Genomic DNA, 22,469 nt, shown 5'->3' with positions numbered 1-22,469 from the left:
CCCGTAAGTTAGATAAGCGTCTTAACTATCATCACAATTTATTTCAACATAAAAATATGCGTGAGACGGCGTGTTGAACACTTTTATAATAATACTAGCAGACCCGACAGACGTTGTCCCTTACGTTGGCTTGCCCGCTATTACCTTGGAAAAATACTTTTCATTGATAAGTAGGCACCTAGGTATTTGTTTATGATTAAATTCCAAAACGAAAAATTATTATTGTTCATATATTGAATTTGGTTGAATTCCAAAACACAAAATAATTTATTTTCAAATATAGAATTCTTTTTGCAAATGTCAAACTTGGCTTTTCTCATCAACAGTGAAGCACTTTATTCATGAATGCGATTTTCAAAAATGTATTTAATGTCAGTTTATATTATTTTAGTATTACCAAACATCCAGTTAAAAAAAATAAATGCGAAGAAATTATGAGGAATGTAAGGAATGAATCTGATTGGGATCCATAAAAAGTTAATGTTGTTGGTAAATATTCAAAAACAATATTTTTCAAACACGTAAAAAAAAACATCCTTCCTTTTTTTGTAAATGCATTCTCGTCGAATGCAACCCTGATAGGTCGATGAAAAAAAGACTTATGCTTAAAAAATTTTTTTCGATTGAATTTTTTATATTTACAAACACGCACAGCGCAAAAATTTACATTTCGATCTAAGCTGCACGTAAATCGGTTAAGCCATTCAGGAGAGGTTCAGTGACATCACACGTACAGAAGAATTATATATGTATAAAAAATCTTTAAAAAAGAGTTTTTCATCTTGTGCTTCCTACAAATTCACTGATAAAAGAATTAAAGAAAGATGCACAAAAAAGGTCATGAGCCCTGTTAATTCCTTAACATAAGTATTTTGAAATATTTGTTAAATAAAGTTGTGTATTTAAAATTATTATTTATTTTATCAAAACACCTGAAATTTCCGGAAAATGGAGGGCTGAAGAAAATTTCCAGTTAGTATTTTTTAAATAGGGCAATATTTCACTACTTTGGATCTGAAACCATGTTTGTAGGTACCTAATTTAGATAGGTCAAATCGGCATGTTGCGTCTTTCAACAATTTCAACGTGCGCATGCGCGGAAAATCTGCATTACCGCCATATTGAAACCATCATGGCGGACTAGGTGACAGCGCTTCTGTATATTACTTGATATAATAATATTAACTGTAAAACACATCACAAACATGAATTGATTACATCGGGAATGTTTTATTTCGTGGAATGAACTTTGTGCCGCAAGTGCGTTGACGTTAAGGCGGGATTTCAGGGGATGTGTCAATATTTTTGTTCGTGAAAAGTAAATGTCATGTACTGACATTTATTTAGTTTTTTGCAGATAGAAGTTCTCTGAAGCCAAAATGTTAAACTTTTTTTGTTGCCTCACTCTAGTATTCTGCAATTTCCACTCAGGTATGTGTATAATTTTAATATTCTAATTGATATAACTAACGTTTCATACATATTAAAAAAGAAAACTAACCTCAATCTTATGATATTATTAAAGTGGAAATAATTCTACTAGAATGTATTAATTAGGGTTTTAAAATAAATTTGATACGATCTTTAATTATGCGTGTATAATTATAATAAAGATTTTTGTTAATTTATATTATGCTGCATAGATTAATAATTTATTTATGCGAACGCACCCCTTTCTAATATTTGTTACATACAGACAATATTTTGAATAATGTTCATAGACAAAGGCTGAATTCCGCCCCCTCGGGAGTTGACGTCATAATAGACATTTATGCTTCTCAAAAGTCAACAGACGGAGAGTTGAGTAAATATAGATGTTCAAACGTGCATAGGCGACATTGATATTGTTACGCAGTGTGTGAAGTGATTACCTTAACCAGCCAGTGACAGGTCGTAAGCCCTGTAAATGCCTAGACCCTTAAATAATTATAAGCAAAATATTATATAACGTATTATACATTTTGAAGTAGTGTAATTTTAATGTTTGATGGGCTCTGAAAAATTAGAATCTTACTTAACAAGCCTAATAGTAGATGCATAAAACATTTATGTCTTCAGGATTCTTTTTCGCAAAAAATATTTTTTTAGACTTCCCTGACATATTATATTTAGCCATCTTTCAACAGGCATGACATATCATCTTCAGAAATAAAATAATAGTTGATGAAACAAAATATGTTTTACATATCATATTTTGCTATCTAAATTGAAAAGACGGCAAAATAAAATAAGACATAATTGTCAACTAGTAATCCATTTCTAAAGATAATATGTTACGTCTGTTGTCAAATCATGTTTGTTCTTAAGTGACATATCTCAATTTTCCATCTTTTTTTTTTTTTTTTTTTTTTTTTTTTATACGCCTCCACTCGTTTGCGAGTGATTTTGAAAAGATTTTCCATCTTTGGAAATAAAAAAATATACATATTGTTAGGTGACAAATAACCCTATTCAACGAAAACATACCTTATTTTGCCAGATTGTATATCTCATTGACACTAAACCAGTAATATATATGTAAATCAATATGCCTAAAAAAGTGACATTTCATACTTAGCCTTGTTTCCACTGAAATGTCTATCGTATTACAGACAATTACAATTTACCCTCGGTTTTGAGTTGATTATAATTTGCAATATAACTAGCTGACCCGACCGAGGTTGTCCTGCCCGAACGTTGGCTTGCCTTGAAAAAATACTTTTTATTGATAAGATAAGGTACCTAGGTACTTGTTTGTGATTAAATTCCTAAATTAAAAATTGTTAATATTCAAATATTACATTTAAGTAGGTACTTGTTTATGGTTAAAATCCAAAACATAAAATATATATTTTTTCAAATATGGCATTCTTTTTGCAAACGCCAAACTCCGGTCGTCTCACCAACAAAGTGGTGTACTTATGTAGGAATACCATTTTTTTTAATGTATTGAATTTAATATTATTTTAGTGTTACCAAAAATCCAGTGAAAATAAATAAATGGGTAGAAATTATAAGGAATTTAACGAAATGCTCTGATTGGGATCCATAAAAAAACGAATGCCGTCTTTAAACATTCAAAAATAAACTTTTATTATACACAAAAAAACATCTTTATTTTTTTTTGCAAATGCATTCTCCTCGAATGCAATCCTGGTAGATCGACGAATTAAACATTTATGCTCCTAACTTTTTTTTTTACACATTTGATTGAAGATTTTAATATATACGAACATGCACAGCGCAAAGATCTATATTTCTCTGAAAACCGCACGTAAATCGGTTAAGCCGTTTAGGAGGAGTACGGTGACAGCACACGTACAGAGGAATTATATATACATATATATAAAGATAGCGTTGTTAATAAAATTGTTTAAATAATTGTTTCTACCTTTAAATCGTTATCGATATAACAAAAAACGAACAACCCATCACGCCATTTCTCCGTAAGGGTAGACGGAGAGGATAGAACACTATATCACTCTTTCTTTTTCTCGTCTTTTCATTCAGATCCTGCTTCCATACAAATCCATCTTCATATGCACACGCGCTGAATTTTCCTACTTTAGACATGTCCATCTTTAAGTATATTTTGAATTTGGTCATGCCATGTCTTTCTCGGTTTTCTTCAATTTCTACCTCCATTAACCTAACAAACATTAAAATATGCTATCAATAATCTCCATCTGTTTATTAATTGTATATATTAATATTTCTTTAGCTTTTTGATAAGGACTTGTCCTAAAATAAAACGACCTGTAAAAGCACTTCCTCCACATACCTGAAAACCGTTTTAAATACCAAGGGTCTTCCAATCGGTTTTGCTTAAACTAAAATGTTATTTTTTTCAAATATCTAGATTTTTTTTTTTAAATTTTGATTTTAACAACCGCGATATAAATTTAATTTAAATCTACAACTTTCATTATCCCTTTCACTGTGAGTTTCATTCTTCCTCGTGTCGATAAGGAATAAAAACTATATTTAATAGAAAAAGATTGACAGGCGCCGTGGCACAGTTGGTTAGATAGCCAACTTTAAAACTGGTGTCTCGGGTTCCATTGCTGCCATAATGCTCCTAGAAAGATTCTTCTCAATTGGTCTGGGTGTAGGTGGTGTATTTTCCTGAACTTCATTCCATATCCTATCTTTCCTACCTGCTAACAAGCGTCTATCTAAAATAGAGACTGAGAGGGTTGTTCACCCAAGGCGTAAGAATGACCCTCTTACCTATATCTGACAAAATGTGAAGATTTAATGTGGTTAATGTATCTATGCAGTGCCTTATGCAACATTAGGTGCAGAAAGGAAATAAAAAAATACATTTGGTTTTTTCACTTAATTTTTTTAAACTATTTACATTTCTTTTTCATTTTTTTTTTTCATATTATGCAAATCTTAATACCTGACTTTCCTCCTGATCATTTTTTTTAAAGGTGGACAAACTTGCCATTGAAATATATTTTATCACTTAATATTATTACGGTTTGTACAACTCAAGAATCTAGAGAAGTGAAAACAAACCAGAAAACATTTCTCTGAATTTAGGTCAGACCTTCTGTCTGTAACCTCCCTTAAATCACATTAGTTTCTTAAAAGTTATCTAAGGGAAGTATCTTATTGTTCTATTTGGGACATTTACCACCTTCTTAAAATATAGAACTTGGGTTTTCTTTGTTTTTTTTTCTTTTTTTTCTGTTTTTCTTTTGTATTCCATCTTTGGGCAGAATCAAGGGTTTGTTTTGTGATTATCAGGTAAAAAGCAGTTAAATATTTAATGTAAGTAATGAATTGTTTATATAACTTGATTTTCAGAACTATAAAAAACTTTTTCTAAAATAAAGAGTAAGAAGTAATGAGGAAGCTCAGTGCAACGGAAAACTGGATGAAAGTGCCTTTTTACGAGCGAAGTTTCTCGAAAGTGTATGAAAAAAAAAAAAATATATATTTTTACAAAAATGAACTACTTTGAACGACGTTACTAGTTCCCCGAAATCACCCAATGGCAAAGTGTTGTGATACATTTTCGGTTACTGGAAAGCCAACCCACGAATCATGACAACTCACCGTATGAACTTGAGACGTCACAGGTGGAGTAATTTCAAAATCACAAAACATTAAAAGGTCATTGCGCTGATATTCAATATATATATATATATGTATTTATTTTTTTATTTTTTTTACATAGACGACATTAATTGCCTTCAACATATATGGAACATAAATATGAAAGAAAAAAATACATACATAAATACATAGCAAAAATGAGAAAATTTCATAACTAAAACAATAGTAACAAGTAGGTAAATACACATAAGCATAAGCAACCAAACATATTCACGAAATAAATACATAAATACGAAAAAGCAAAAAACGAAAACATTTTTAAAGGTCAAGAAAAGTTTAAGAATTATAATGCGAGAGAAAAAAAGAAATCAAACTCGTTTTATAACTATCAAGTCCAGAACCAAATATATCAGCCTTTTCCTCATATTGATTACCATGTCTGTGAAGCCTAGAAGCCTAGGGATAGGCGAGTGTATGTGATAGTTGGTCCTAGAACTTGCAGAACAAAAAGGAGATCTGTGGCGGGTATGTCAACCAGGTACACTGAAACACACCAACTCCATACATGTTCTAGCAGTGATTGTCTCATTCACAATAAGTTGCCCTTTTTAAAACGAAAAAACATATTTTATTTACCCTCGCACAATTAAAACCAATTAATTAAATTTCACAACCTAGTGGTGTGATTCGTTAGGCATCAGTTGTTCATAGGCAGATGGCAATATTGAAATAAATTTATATTACAATGTATAAATTAATTGTTGTATCAAAATAGGCGCAGTTGGTTAAACGGCTAACTATAAAACTGGCGTGGCGGGTTCGATTCCCGCCAGTTGCGAGAAAGAAATGCTCGAAATATTTTGGGTGATGTGGTTTATTTTTCATATCTTCCTTCCATGTATTCTCTTTCCTACCTGCTTACAAGCCTCGAAAATAGAGTGGGTTATTCCCTAAAAAGTTTTTTTTTTTTATATTTACAAATTTTTTTGTAAAATTTATGGATTAAAAAATAATTTATTGTATTATTAGTATTTAAAATATTTAAATAGACGCACTTTTTATAAACAGGATTAGAGTTAAGTTGAAAAGTTGATGCATGCCACGGATTAGAGAATCTTACTGGATGTCAAAAATAAAATATACAAAATAAGGAATAATTTTAAAAAAATATATTTATAGATGACAACCATGAAGTTTCGCATAAATAAGATGTTTTTATGAATGTATGTATGTGTATGCGCATGGGTGTATGTACGTGTGTGTGTATGTACATGTGTGTATATGTGTATATATATGTGTGTATATATATGTATGTCTGTATGTATATGAATCAAAATGTGTATCCGAATAAGTTTATATTTTGTTTGTCTATGCTCTATATAAATTTGTTAACTTTTATATTATATTAAAATGTAGTTGCCTAGCTTGGAACGGGGTATGTACCCTTGTTAGCTGGGCAAATTGAACATGGAATTATATTTTGATAAAGAGTGTGAATAAATAAATAAATAAATAAGTTGATTCAAAATCTAAGCCTCACTATAAATCACGTTAATTTTCAATTACTGTAGCGATTAATGCTAACACGCTTATGCCGAAATATTATTTTTGCTTTGCTAATTTCATAATCATTGTATTTTTTTTTTACTTTATGAGTTTAATGTAACGGGATGTTTTTAAAACCTTTGTTTAATATCGCAATTATTTCATTTTCAAAGTTCTTTAGTAATTTACTAAAAATTGTGCTAACTTTTCGGGTGTAGCTTTGTCAAAAGGCAACATTTTATTTGTACGTAAACCATCCCGAGGGCTTATCTCAGATTATAATATTCACAAGAGAAGACCAGGAATAAATACCTACGTACTTTACTGAGAATAAACAATATTATGTGTTGTACATGACAGCCACGAAAATAATATTTCACGTCTCGAGCTAGCTGTATAGTATTTGTCAGGAGTATAATGTTATATTTCTTGTTATAAGACGAGTGACAGGTGATTTATGTTTATACACAGCATGGTGTCAGTCAATATCGGAAAAATCAATATCACAAAAAATATTTTATAAACTTTTTCCATTCTAAATATTTGTACGTACGGAGGATATAACACCTTTTTTTGCCGTTTTGAAATAATAATTGCAGAAATTTTAGCAATAAGCTATTTTATACGTGAATAAAACACCGAAGTTCACTTTCACCAAAAAAATGCTTTTTTAAGTAGAAATGAAAATCTAAAGTACAATTCATTTCAATGCAAAATACATCAGTAGTTTCAGATACAATATTTTAATATGTACTTTTGCCATTTAAAAAAAAAACGCTATTTTTCATTAAAAGTTTTTTATAGGTTGAAACGATCTCATTTGGTTAAAAATTATCATGTTTTGGAAATAACAAAATTACAAAATCTTGTTCTTCGAAAATTTCGTTCAGTTTATCCTTTAAGGTACATATATTTTGACTGTGTCCAGGCGGATAAAGAACCCAGTTTTGTGAATGAAATAGAAGCAGAATCCTGGACAAGTGCTTTCGAATCGATAGCTACTCTCAGGTGAAAATTCTGAAAAAGGAAATCGAGCAAAGATACGCCGGCTTCGTTTTGTAGTGATTGGCGCAGCCTCTTGCCATTCTTGAGGTCCTGGGTTCGATTCCTGTTAGGGTAGATGTGAAATATTCATTTCAAAGGTTGTTTAAACTGCAATATTTTATTGTTCCTGCACCTGAGACTTAAGACTGATCTTCATAAAACAGATGATCTTAACACGCTGCATTTCATTTACAAATGAAGTGCCCTATACGCCACTGTGTGCGGAAAGAGGAATGATGATGCTGATGTATGTTTAAAAAAACATATTTTACATTTTTATTTATTTAAATATTTCCCTATTCTGACCTTATTCGAATAGTCGTTGGTAAATTACCATGCTTGAGAATGGAAATTAATTTGTGGTAAAGCGAAGTTCGAGCTGTGAACCGCAAATCTGTGGGTTCGCAACAAAACCACGAGATGGCCACCATATTCATATATTATATTGGTAGCTTTTACCCATAGGTTCGCTCACGTAATATTAGGGAGAAATTATTTAGGTGCCTAATTAATTAATTGTGTCGTTTATCAATAAGGATTTTCCCGATGGAATGATATATTTTATCATGATTGAAAGCAGCTTGGTCTTCTAACTATCGCTAGCTCTAAATAACTACCGGACCGATTCACGTGCGATTTTTAGCAAAATAATGAACTTTGCCATGGGCATATTTATAATTTTTAAAATCTTCAACTTATTAAATAGAAAAAATGTTAAGAGCGCAAATGTTTTATTCATCATTAACAAGGGCTGCATTTGCATACATATACAAAAAATGGAAGAATTTTATTTTTTTGTGCAAAAAAGTTTGTTTTTGAAAAACGTTAACTTTTTATGGAATGCCAATTAGGCACGTTTGCCTACCGTGCTTGAGGTTACGGCTGAATTCCTGGTAAGGTTAACACGAAATGTTGGGTTTAAAAGTGGTTTTTCACTGCAATATTTCATTGTCCCTGGACTGGCACCTGAGGCGTAAGACTGATCAGCCTATTTTCATGTAATAGATGATCAAGCAATTAAAAGTGGCAATGGAGCTTCCTATGCACCACTGGGAGCGAATAGAGAAATGATGATGACTATTTTATTTATTTATTCATATTTTTCTCTTACAAACTATAATTAATAATAAAAATAATGTGTCCTCACTGGGGTTACCCGTGCCGAGAACACTTAACAATATACTTTTTTGAAATGTTTTTACATTAGAGAATATACAAAGACTAAATATGATATCAAAGAACAAAATATATTATTTATTCTTTCAGTTTTTGCTTAGTAAAATTAAATATATTTAAAATAAATCATTTTGTATATACCACACACGAGTGCACAATCACAGATGTTTGTCAAGTCGATTAAAAGTCTTTAAACAACACTTAACAATACGAAATTTTCAATGCGGCCATTGTGATTGAGCTACGAGTGTCCATAATAGTTGATTTGTACACCTGATGATGGGTAATTCAGAATACCTGAAACTTGTGTTCGAATATTAATCGCGTGTGTGGTAGACAGAATTTTTCGGACCATAAGACGCACTTTTTTACTTTGAAAATACAATAAAAAATCGCTGCGTCTTATGGTCCGATGCAATGCGTCTTATCGTCCGCAAAATACGGTTTATGCGAGCAAACTTATTGTTTTATTAAAACTGAAAAAAATCCCCTTTTAAAATGATTATTCTTTGTAAATAAGAATGATAGGGCCAAATTGGCCATTTTAGGGATAATGTGAAGATGTTTTGTTGTTTTGTTACAGCAAACAGCCAGTTACTACAACCCAACAGCGTCCACAGAACTCCCGCTGCAGAAAGACCAGCTAACGATCTCTGGTGTTACCGCTGCCAGACGATGGAACCAGGAGACAGGTGTTCCGACCTTCGGGGAAACCATACTGTCCTTAGCCACAAATGCAAGGATGATAAGGAGCGTCTCTGCATGGTAAAAAAACTTAGATTTTTTTAAATATATCAACATCGAAACTATCACATAAAAATGTCGTCGAAATATTACTGCAGTTATTATCTATTTTACTATCTTTCTAAATTGATTTCTTAAAGTGGCAACATTTTTACGACTTGGTGCTCTTATATATAAATAGTCTTAATCTAGCCACTCGTTTTCAAAACTCACAGTAATGTCAGATATGTTTTTTTTTTGGGTGATACCGTGTGTGTTGGATTTGTTCCGAAGTTTTGGCTACCATTGCAGGATCTTCAGGGTAAACTGCGTGTTTTGTAGAAAAAAACATGTGTTTAAGTAAATTTTATATAGAATATTTTTAACACGCTTTTAAGAAAAAAACTGGCTACCTTAGAAGAATTAAAAACATTAATAAATTGTAATAAATGCAAAAACTGCTCGGCGGAATATTTTTTTGGTTATTTTTAATGAGTAGGTAGTAGACCCGTTGGTACACATCGATGTACTTACCTCAAAATTTGAAGGTGAGGGGTCGGTAGTGTATCTTCGTTATCGCCCGGGCGATTTTAAAAGTCATGGTGAAGGTATGACCTCCTTAGCTTTCCATTGTAATCGCGGCCTTGGTCAACGATTATAATATTATTATGAAAATCTTTTACATGAACCCCAGATCCGATACCTTATACCAATACCTTCCTTCGCTAATTCTTAGTCATCTATACAAATTTTTATTTATTCTTGCATTTTTTTAGGTTAAGAGATTCTCTTACACGACATCCAACGAAAACTCCACTTCGACGCTCAAGATGTGGTCGCTAGAGAGAAACTGCACTAAACACTGTGAACCGGGATGCATTATCATTGGAGAAAGAACCAAACTGTATGCCTGCACATCTTGCTGTGATAGTAACTTATGCAACAACGGGACTGGTACGGCTTCTAGAATATTCAAAGACACCAACTCAATGGCTTCCATCTTGGCCGCCATGTTGTATCTCAATTCGCGATATCAAAATGGCGCCCATGTGTATTTATTGCTAATTCTGTATTTTGTAAATAAGGACCAAAGTATTTTGACTAATATTTTATGATACTATGCGAAATTGACTACTAGTTATGTACTTTCCTTCAATTGTGGTAGTGAATTTATTAATTGACATTCAGGGTTGCCCAAAATAAAATCAATTTTAAATATTTCGATTTGGAATGATTGATATTCGTGAATATTTGAATTTTTTAAGTACACATTTCAAATATATTATAGATAATTAAGCATGTCATGATATGTAGATTCCATTTGATTTTAAGAACAATTAAGTTTATTATGTATTTTTGACGATTTTACTGATGAATTTTAGCAATTTTTAGGTATATCTATCTCTATTGGTTTGATATAAATTTTCTGATTCATGGCCATAGTGCAGAGCGTTTGCGTTTGCGACGCGGGAGACACGACGCGGGCCAGGTGTCAACAGTGTGATCAAACCGGTTTGACTTCCCTGCAAACTGCGGGGTTTATTCAATTCAATTCATTTATTTAAAACGGTATATACCAAAATTCGATACGAACATATTTAAAAGAAAAAAAAAACACAGACTATTGTCAATATAGTAGGAGAATTCTGCTCCGGAAAATCCTTTCGGATACATGGAACAGATCAACACCCAGAGCGATGTAGTTCAGCATAGCGGTAGCCCTTCCAACAGGCATAAACATCGACAGGTTAGTCTTGTATATCCGAATCTGAAATGATCTAGGCTGACGCTGTCTTAGGTAATTATCAGAAACATACAAACCAATGCTCACCATAATCTCAGGAATATCGACCATACCGCGCAACAATCGATATTTTTTTTTTGTCAAATACACATTCCTTCTAGTCTCTAAACTGTTGTAGCCAAGCATACCCTGGAGAAATGTGGTCGGGTAGAGCCAAAGATAATACCTGAGCGAATCCCACGCGGCGCCCGCGCGCGGACACTTGGCCCGCGTCGCGTTGCCGTGCCGCAAACGCAAACGCTCTGCACTATGGCCATGCACTCATGTGTTTTTTATTTGACGTACGAAATTTTCGTTATTTTTTTCTGTTCTTTTTTTTCAAATTGCAAAACTAGAAATATCGACACCGGCTAGAAATATAAAGTCCGGATAAAAATATTTATGTCGCAGTTAAGCCGTATATCAGTATCTAACTTTTTCCATAAAATCCTGAATTGCGAATGTCGACACAGGATGGTAAAATATAAATTATGTCTGTAAACAATAATAGTTAGGATTTTAACAATCTATTGGAGAGAAACACACCAGATCTAATCATAATTTTTTTAGTATCAAATCTACTTAGCGTCGCAATTATTAATCTTTTGACGTTTTATTTAAATATTACAAACTTTTCTCCGCAGTAGAATTACTGTCGTGTCATCTAAGTCTGTTAAAAATGTATAACTTGATTATCTCAATCAAAATGTGAAAATAAACTGCCTTAATGCTAACACAGTTGGTAATTTGAGATTTTTTGTTCCAAAATTGTATATATTTTATTGCACTATTACATTTATGGATAATGGGAGATTCCAAGTCTCATTCGATTAAAATATAGTTTATTATTGTAATTAGTATAATCTAATTTTAATATTTTTAATGATGATTTAGTTAATAAAAAATTGCTTATGTATAAATTTTGTGCCATTCAATATTATACTTGTTATGTACATAAATAAAATGAAAATATGTTTAATTTCCAATGTATTTGGAAAAACAGTTAGATATTATTAACCCTCTCTTTAATTTAACATAGTTTTTTTGAAAAACTCAAAAAGGCTTTTTATTTTGTGATGCATTAATATTTTATTAAGGCAGCCTTCTTTAAATATGTATCTTTTTTATCGGAACGAGTCCAACTTACACGGAATCACTAAAAAAAGATACCCATTGATAACGTTCGATAGCCGTATATATATGGTAGTTTTTCACAATATTGTTTGTGGTTCGATCTTCCATAAAATTACAAAAATTATAGTTATAGAATACTAATTTATTGTTTTCTGCTGTAATTTGTCACTATCCAAATATTTTTTTGATCCACACACTTTTTTGAGGAATTTTATTTTTTTAAGGATTCCTGACTTTTAACGCAGTTTTATAATAATTCACTACAAGACTTATTCATTTATTATTTATTACACATAACTTTACAATGTACAATTTTTAATTAAAATGATATATGATTATAAAGAAAATAAAATGTTTTAAAAGCAAAACAGAGTTTCACTTATCGGCTACCCATCTAATGACTAATACATTGATTTCTCGTTCATTCTGGATTCGATTTTAGGGCAAATCATTTAATATATTTTAATTACACCTTGATATATTCAAACAAGTGTTCTGAGCTTTTGTCATTTAATATGTAAAAATAATTATATTCTTTTCCCTTTTTGTGATACAAAATAACTGTAATGACTGAGAAACAGTATTTTAACTGACAGTAATAATTTATAAAGTGTAATTTATTTCATTAATGTTTCTTATTAATTAACGATGTAATGTACTTTTTCAAAAAAAAAATTGTTTATGGATTCTGTATTTTTTTTTTTACAAATAAACATTACAGACAAATAAGGTACAGTACAATGGTGCGAAAAATTCTTCGAACAAAATGTATATTAGGGGAAAAAAAATATTAAATACGGTTTTATTGTGGAAACACTCACATTAAAATAATATTACAAAGAACATAAATATTAATATGTTTTATTACCGCTTTGTTTTATTTGTTTCTTCTAAGTGTTTGCGAATGCTCAACATAAGTTTTTTAATGATTTTTTGTAGTATTTTTCCCCATTCTTTGACGGCCATCCAAGTCTTTTTAATTTATTAGAAACCTTTTAGTATTTCCTATTTTAATATCCACAAATTTCCTAATAAATTAGGGCCTGGGCTCTGAGGTAACCAATCAAAAAATCGAATTTCCCCTGCATCCTTTTCGTGGGTCAAATAAGTTCGTACTTATTGGCCGTATGCTTTAGATCATTATTCTACCACAGAACAAAATTATTCCCTACAATTTTTTTCCGGAGGAGATGTCATTCTCCAGAAAGTTCAAATACCCCTCGGCATTTAATTTTACTCGTATTCTTACGAGGTCACCTATGCTACATTCAGAAAAAACATCCCCAAACACAGATTGAATCTCCCCCGTGTTTGACAGTAGGTGCTAAATATTATTCTCCTGGTCGGGTCGTTTTCTCACATATTGACGACGCCGACGGTTGGAACCGAACATTTAAAATTTTTACTCACCAGTCAACAACACTTGATTCCGTTTTTCCACAGTTCACAATTCAGGTTTTTTTAAACACAAGCTTTTCTAATAAAATAAATAAAACAACTTTCATTTAACCACTAATTTTTATTTTCCAACGACCGGTTTCAAAGCAAACAAGCTTCTCCGTCAAGGTTTACGTAACTAATGAATTGATTTCTTTTTTATTTTTACCATGTTCACTAAATACTACACGTGGACCCAATAAATCAAGTCGTTTTTTCTTACACGGGCGGTAATTTGATATCACTATTTTCGAAGTTAGACAGGAGAGGACTAAAAGAAATATTGATTATTTGGATATGAATTATTGTTTTCTTATTATGAATTGCTTTTTTAATCGCGATTTATTGGGTTCATGTGTAGTATTTAGTGAACATGATAAAAATATAAAAGGAATCAATGCATTAGTTACATAAACCTTGACGAAGAAGCTTGTTGGTATGTGGAAAATAAAATTAGTGGTTAAAAACAAAGTTGTTTTATTTATTTTATTACAATTAATAACCACAAAGTTAGTGCTTCAAATATACACTTTATCTAAGCTTTTCTGTTTATTCCTTTTTCGTAACAAAGGCTTTCTTCTTGCAACACATCTTTTGAGGCCCGATTTTATCAACGTTTTTCAAACTAATCTTCTAACCCTTTTCAAGTAAAGGAGGCGATAACGGATTTCATCGAATTAATTTTCGTAAATGAGGACAAAGATATGTAAAATATTATTTTCGCACTATGGCATTAAGAACAGTATAACCTACAAATTACGATAAAAAATATCTTCATTTATAAACAGTTTAATAACTATAGCCTGTAAAAAAATATGGTGTAGCTCTTATTGTGATATTAAAAATAATTCTAATACGAGGTAGAAGATTGAAATTTTAGGATAATTGAGTACGATTTGAATATTCAAATCTCCCTAATATTAGGGAGAGGAAAATTGGATAGTTCAGAGAGAAAAGAAGGAAATAGGAATTTGTGGTGAAGATCCTCTTCAGCTTAAGGGCACGGACACAGCTTTCCCACCACATACCGCACACCGCATCTGAGGACATAAGTCTCCTTAGCAGTGCCCACATGCACGGAAAAATTGCTCGTTTTCAAACTAGAAAAGCTGCCCGAAGGAACTCTCTGAAATCTGGTAGCCTTAGCATCTTTGTGCTGAGAGAAAGTAATCCAGAAGTACATAATATGTACTTCATTGGATTAAAAAGAGAGGGAAGTGAATTCTTACTGAATGGGATTAAATTGATTGGACATGATCGACGAAATGATGACAAAACTTTTTAAAAGCCTTGAAATTCTTTTTGAAAGCCACCAGATCTGTATATCCGACAGGACCTATAACAGGGCCGCGGATAGTAGCAAGAAGCTCCATTTGGTAATCATTTATTTAGATTGGTAAGGATATCCACAGCAGCACGAAGGGGAGTCAACAATATTAAAAACAATCAATTTTTGATTAAATTTACCATGACCTGATAAAACCTGAGTAGTCCAGTGATTGGGTATAACCCAAAAAGATTCTAAGCGCTGATCGATTGAAGGAAAAAAAAGAAAGACAACCCTCCCTGAAGGGGAAGATTCCCATTCCCAGGCACTGACACAGTTATTTTATTACTGAGTTAGCTAGCAAAACCATTAGGTGTTAACATTAGTAGTGTCCGTTTTTTCCCAAACTTTAAAATGAGCACCAAAAGTAAACCAAAATCGTAAAAGTTATAGGTACGTCGTTCGAAAGAAAATTTTCTGTTCTGGGAGATATTGTAATTGCTTTTACGTTACATGATTACAAGCCTTCAAAATGAAATGTCAAGTAGACTAATTTGAGCAGTTTTGACATCTTCTGTTCGCTTTCAATTAAGGGAATCAGCTGCCAAAGCGGGTCGCGGTATTTACGCAGCGTATGGAAAGATGTAATGAATTATTAAACATTTTTTTGTAAAAAATGAAGGAAAATACAATACTAACTAATTCGTTATTTTCTTGGTTTGTACAAAAATTTGGACAAACTCAAAATATTGTTGACTTATTTCAAACTTTTGTACTTTGTATTTTTTTGTAAATAAGAGAGATCTGCCCAAGTTGGCAAATTGGCTAAATTACCAAATATATATTTGAAAAGCGGGTATTCAAGCAAAATAAATATGTACTAGAAAATTACAGATAATGTTGTCCCGTACCCCGGACAACAGTTTCTGGCGGTTTAATTGATACCGATCTCTTTTACAAAATAAATAATTCTCATAAAATTCTGGTTACTCTGAGGTTGTCCTTTTCATGGTTTATAATATGATCTGAGTTTATTGGTCGTTTCGTAATTTACGAGTTTCGTTCGAGGAAAAATAACGACCTCTCGGGACTAAAGGATAAATTTTCTTCTGACGTCAAATAAGACCCTATTATTTTTTTACCGTTACTTTTGGACCACCCTGTCACACATCCTCACCATGGCGCAAAATGCTTTTAATATTATCTAACTACAGGAAAACTATAATAACTTCAATTATATTTGTTTATTGCATATATTTAAGGAATTAACTTTGTGGTCAAACATTATAACCATATAACCAGTGAGCGTTGGTGTTAGCTTCTAAAACCATCGGTCCTATCAAGATGTTTGTTTTATATTCTTGTGTTTCTACTACTATGGCAAAGTGGGATTAGTGTTTTGACGAAGAAATGGGTCCGTCTCGAAAATGGTAGACAGAGAAAAGTTGGTAGTTGCAAATATTTACTCACATTTATTTACTTCAATTACCTCAAATATATTATTTTAACTATTATCATAAATTTAGAACTTGAAAATCATCCTCATTCCCTTTCCACACCTAATGGTACATAGGGCACTGCATTAGTATACCAACCGCAGAGTGTCTTGATCATTTGTACATTAAGGTAAGATGACCAATCCTTAGCTTCAGCTGCCAATCTAGGGTCTATGAAATATTTCATCTCAACCATGGCGGGAATCAAACCCGAGACCTCTTGCATGGTAGGCACAAGCGCTGACCACTACACCACGAGGCCGACGCATTTGAAAATAATCGTATTTATTGATTTGTCATCTAGTCTTAGAAAATTGGTTGGCTGGATGATATTGCTTTTAGCAATAAGTCCGCCAAAGTACTTATTTTTCAAACTTAAAGTTTTTATTAAATAAAAAATAAATTAGCTTTAACAAACCAGTATGACGCTTTGAGAATAGTAAATAAACATGTAGGGTCGACGTCACATCGATGTCACAAACAAGTGCTAAATAATTTCACATGAAATATAGTGTAACGACTCCAAGAAAAAACTCAGCGTTTTCTATTGAATTAAATACATTATATTCTGCAAAACACGAGAGCAACGTCCTGCAGTTCGTTAACATCGTTCCTACTAGGGAGACAAGTAGAACAAAGGAACGCGGTCTATAAAGAGACCGCAGGGTATGGTAAAGCCAGTCAGTCAGCCCAGCCAGCCCGAAGACTCAGCTCAACGCAGTCACTCAGTTTCAGCATTTAGTTCAAGTTCAGTCAATTCAACTCCTCGTCGCCATTACTCTCACGCTTCACAACATTGTGTCGTATCTTATTTAATAGAAGAATGGGGAATGGGGAATGTTGTAGTACCTACATAAAAGTGGCCACTTGAACCCAACCTATGACAGGTCATAAGCCCTGTAAACGCTCGAATATCCATAATCTTGAAACAAAAATTCTACCCATCTCTGTAGTGATATAAATAAAAAATATAAAAGCATGTCAATGCAGCAGAGAATAAAGAAAGAATAACAGGTACAGCAAGTAATCTTTAAAATTTGAAAAGGCAATATAAGGAGAAGATTTTAATCCAATAGTAGTCGATAAAATTTCATTAAAGCAATTTTAGCAGTAATACAAATTTCAGAAGAGAAATTTATTAAAAATAATAATATTAATGTATGTAATGTGAAATGATGTAAGAGAAAAAGGGATCCACGGGAGTTTTATTCAAAAGTTTTCAATACACTATTATTGAATAATTGTAATCCTGTATGATAGGTATCTATATGGTTAAAAAAGCTGTTAAAAGTGTAACACAATCTGTGTAAAAACGAATTCTGACAATAGTTCGTATTGACGCTGGGTATTTGAAAGGTTGGGTGATTTCGTAGGGCACGTGATGGACAGTTAATTTGAATTCTATTAAGGAGCGGGGACGAATCAGCTAGACTGTTAATAATTTTGTAGGGGAAAGTGAGGTCTATTAATGTTCTCCTTTTCTCCTATATCCTACATTACATTCTACCCTGTGTCCAGGCGGATGAATAATACAGTTCTATCTGTGAAATAGAACCAGAACCTTGGACGAGTGTTTTCGACTCGATGGATACTTTTGATATGAATATTTTTTCTAAAAATATTTTTTTATAAATTTTAATTAGTCGATATGAATATTTTTTTTGTTGCAGAAATTTCATATATAAAAGCAAAACATTATTCTTCAAGAAGGGAAAAATAACGTGATTCTTTAAAAAAGGGCTTGCACCTAAAAATAATAACCTAATAGAGTCGCCCATACGGAGAAAAAACATTCTATGATGATTTACCACAAAGTTAGCTACAGATTACAGCAATACAACGAGCCGTAGGCTAACTGAAACCGTTTGTGACACGTTTATTGTTAAATTATTATGCAATAGAGGTTAAGGGCTTCTCTAGAGAATTTTCACTCTGAGGTTTGAACTATGTAAAATGTTTCATACAATTGTACTGTTGAAGGTTTAATTTAACTAAGAATTTATCAAAAATAGCGCGAAATTTAAGTGATTAAAATTTTATTTAGATTTTTTCTTCAATAGCTTTCCCGTTGCCCAAAATTAAGTTTTAATCGTGCAATCCAAATTTCAAGAGGCGCAATTTGCCAATCGAAAAATACTCAAAAGACTTGTTCACTGGTGAGCAATAATGTAATGAAATATGTTAGTCAAATATTGTATGCACAAGGAAATGATCACTTTCAAAACAATTACCAATTGATACATTTGAAACTTTTGAAGTTGCTAGGTTGTTTATCGACTGAAGATAACAGAAGACATACCTATGCGATAAAAGTGTCCACTGACCGGAAATATTCTTGGTCAACCGGTAGATAAAATTGATGAATAAACTTTTTACATCACATTAAACCGACATCTTATCGTTATTCGTATTCATTGAAAATGTTATTTTGGAAAACGGAAATCCATTGAGGCAATGAATCATTTTACGTATTGAGATACATTTTATTATCGAGAATAATAATAGAACAATAATTTAAGTAAATCATCATTTCCAACCATTAACTTTTCTATGTCGACCGGATTCGAGACTTGCCCGCCTAATTACGCTAAGATGATAATTCCACCATACACTTTTACTTTTGTAGTTGCACAATAACATAAAACCAACGAGCTGATGAGACTCATGCCGTAAGTAACTAACACTAACGTGAACTGATTATGATTTTTTGACTTATTAACTGATTAAAATGATCTTAATATTTAAAATAGTTCAAACAGTTTTGAAACTGGTTTATTTTGGCAGCTTTACAGCTTTGTAAAAATATTTTTAATCAACAACAAAATAAACTTTAATTGCAGTGTAGTTGTTAGCTTTAAAGACTGTTCATTTTTTTAGTTTGAAAATTTATTTATAAACCCTTACGGATCATTACATTTATTTTACAAAAAATAATATAAACAATTTTCATTCATACTCTGTTGTTCAAAATAATATTTTTTACATCTTTTGAAAAGTTTGTCTTTTGTTTAGTTTTGTCTGGTAGTTTATTGTATAATTTCAGTCCCTGGTTCATTAGTCTTGATTGTCCTTGTCTTGTTTTAGAAAGTTGTATATGGTATTTGTCTGATATTCTCGTATTATGTCTATCCCTAACCACGTCTAATTACTATTTTATACATATTATATGTAAATAATAGTTTCATTTCAAGTTACAGCTGATAATTTATTACCAAATGGCAACTTCTTTCAACCAACTGATGATTATGATTTAGTAAATTTAAGTTTACTTTAATTAAAAAAAAAAAAAAATAATTTCATTTTATTGCTCAAAAAACTTATAATTTTTTAAGTACTAATGTACTCGGCCTCGTGGTGTGATGGTCAGCGCATTTGCCGACCATGCAAGAGGTCTCGGGTTCGATTCCCGACATGGTTGATATGAAATATTGTTTAAAAAGGTGTTTTTACTCTAGAATATATCATAGTTCCTGGACTGGTACCTGAAGCGTAAGACTGATCACCTTACCTTCATGTAACAAAAATGATAAAAATACGCTACGATTGGTGTACCAACGCAGTGCCCTATGAACCATTAGGTACGGAAAGGGAATGATGATGATGAATGTTGTATTAATTTTTTAAATGTTATTATTATCTAGTTATTCTCAACTTTTCTGTGTTATATTTACATTTAGAACAAGATTTTCTGATGTTTATTGTTATCTTTTATTTAGAGATGTTTTGTTTCTTTTTTACATTTTCGTTTTTTGTATTATATGTTCACTATTTTTTTTGTTTTAATTGTTCTCTCGTTTCATACTATGTAATACATGATTACTGCGCACTGCTGTGATTATTTCTGTAAATTGTTATTTCTTGGTAAAAGGTTCTTTGAATCATTGATGTATAAATAAATAAATAAATACTTGACTTCATGAAAGACAACACTTAAGTCATAATAACCATCAAACCCCTGTCCGCGGTTACTAGTGCATAAGTCACTGTATTAGTTCACCAAATGCAGCATATATAAATAATTTATCGCACGAAAATAAGGTGAACAGCATTACGCTTCGGATGCCAGTCCAAGAACATGAAATATTGCAGTGTAGTCATGTCGACTCTTTCCAGGAATCAAACCCGGGACCTGAAGTATGGTAGGCAAACGTGGCTTATATCTTCACTCGGTTTTTATTATTCAGGACGTTTACCTAAAAGAAACCCTAAAGCACTCTTCCAGAATTTTGTGTCCGGGCTGATTATGAATACAGTTGTGTGTGAATGTGCAAAAAAAAAAAACGAATTTGGGCATTTATAATTAACTAGCGGACCCGACAGACGTTGTCCTGCACGAACGTTGGCTTACCTGCTATCATCTTGGAAAAATACTTTTCATCTAGATACTTGTTTGTGATTAAATTCCAAAACTAAAAAATTGTTGATATTCAAAAAAATATGAATTTAAGTAGGTACTTGTTTATGGTTGAATTCCAAAACGTAAAATAAATACTTTTTCAAATATGGCATTCTTTTGCAAACGCTCCAAACTCCGGCCGTCTCACCAACAAAGTGGTGTACTTATGTAGGAATACCATTTTATTAATGTATTGAATAAATATTATTTTAGTATTACCAAAAATCTAATAAAAATAAATAAATGGGTAGAAATTATAATGATTTAAGGAATGAATCTGATTGAGATCCACAAAAAACAATGCTGTTGTTAACATTCAAAACAACTATTTTATTTTAAAACAACATCTTTCCATTTTTTTGCAAATGCATTCTCCTAGAATGCAACCCTGGTAGATCGATGAATAAAATATTATGCTTCTAACTTTTTTTTTACATATTCGATTGAAGATTTTAATATCTACGACACGCACGGCGCAAAGATATATATTTCTCTGAAAACCGCACGTAAATCGGTTAAGCGTTTAGGAGAAGTACAAGGAGTAAAAGTAAAAAAGAATTTCAATTCAAATAAAAAAGTAAACCAAAAATTATAAAATTAGGATATTAAAATAAAATTACACATAAATTTAATATGATTCCACGACACTCTAAAACATCTGGAGATAAAATAAACTCAACTAGCAGTCAAACACTAATTTCTTAATTGATGAAAACATCTCCATGAACAAATTATTATTATATTAATTTAACCACTTAAATTCAAGTGATCTGGCTTATTTACAATTGCATTGACGTCGCACGAAGCATAAGTTTAATTACTCTGCTACCAGCAGCCGTATCGCAGAACAGAGAGCAGTGTTCGCTTTACACAGCCAATGTTTATCTGGTATTCAACACAACCGTTCGTACGAGACACAAAGGTCTACATTCATACCAAACGGTTCAGTAACGAGATTTACCCGGGCTTGAAACAACATTTTTATATTATTCAGCCGTTTACACTTAAACTGTTCACCGTACTAAAAGAACGAAATACAGTGAATTATTAGAAGCAGATAAAAAATGCTCTCGAGCTGGAAAATGGGGCTTCATTTGAACATCGTATATTTTTATTGCTCGTCGCTTTAAGTGTAGTGAAAACTTCATACAGTGGAATTAATTTAGATAAATTTATTTAGTTCTGATAGTGAAAATGTTCTGAACAACATTATTGTTCAACCTAAACAATTATCTAGTGAATATTTCGAAGAGAAACTAGAATCAAAAGATCGATAAATGACAGTGAATCAGATTTACAAAATGATTAGAAAAAATCGTTTTTTGCCCCCAACGCTGTCACCTTAGAGATTGAAGACTGGATTCTTCTACTAGAAGAAAATACACGTTCTCATTCGGGAACAAATTTTCAGAAACATGGATT

General features: G+C 31.9%; 2 protein-coding genes across 2 annotated transcripts in view; both read left to right on the top strand.

Moving 5' to 3' along the window:
- Positions 1 to 1,109: 1,109 nt before the first annotated feature.
- LOC148279494 (uncharacterized) lies at positions 1,110 to 11,116 on the top strand. Its single transcript, XM_088229844.1, has 3 exons — positions 1,110 to 1,431; positions 9,395 to 9,576; positions 10,311 to 11,116. The coding sequence occupies exons 1-3, from the start codon at positions 1,380 to 1,382 to the stop codon at positions 10,647 to 10,649; spliced, it is 573 nt and encodes a 190-aa protein (XP_088085970.1). The 5' UTR covers positions 1,110 to 1,379; the 3' UTR covers positions 10,650 to 11,116.
- A 9,631-nt stretch (positions 11,117 to 20,747) lies between these two features.
- The window catches only part of LOC148279493 (A disintegrin and metalloproteinase with thrombospondin motifs 1-like), a 72,168-nt gene continuing 70,446 nt past the window's right edge, over positions 20,748 to 22,469 (top strand). Inside the window, 1 exon segment of the mRNA XM_088229845.1 lies at positions 20,748 to 20,790. Coding sequence (XP_088085971.1) covers positions 20,748 to 20,790 — 43 coding nt within the window.

This window comes from Micrasema longulum, unplaced genomic scaffold, assembly GCF_059751315.1.
Source record: "Micrasema longulum isolate JH-2025_06_02 unplaced genomic scaffold, ASM5975131v1 h1tg000718l, whole genome shotgun sequence".
In the NCBI taxonomy this organism is placed as follows: Eukaryota; Metazoa; Arthropoda; class Insecta; order Trichoptera; family Brachycentridae; genus Micrasema; species Micrasema longulum.
This window is presented reverse-complemented; position numbering and strand designations above follow the sequence as displayed.

Coding starts and splice junctions, on each gene's coding strand:
- LOC148279494 (XM_088229844.1), top strand. CDS start 1,380: ATGTTAAACTTTTTTTGTTGCCTCACTCTAGTATTCTGCAATTTCCAC. Junction 1,432..9,394: donor ATTCTGCAATTTCCACTCAG/GTATGTGTATAA, acceptor GTTTTGTTACAG/CAAACAGCCAGTTACTACAA. Junction 9,577..10,310: donor ATAAGGAGCGTCTCTGCATG/GTAAAAAAACTT, acceptor GCATTTTTTTAG/GTTAAGAGATTCTCTTACAC.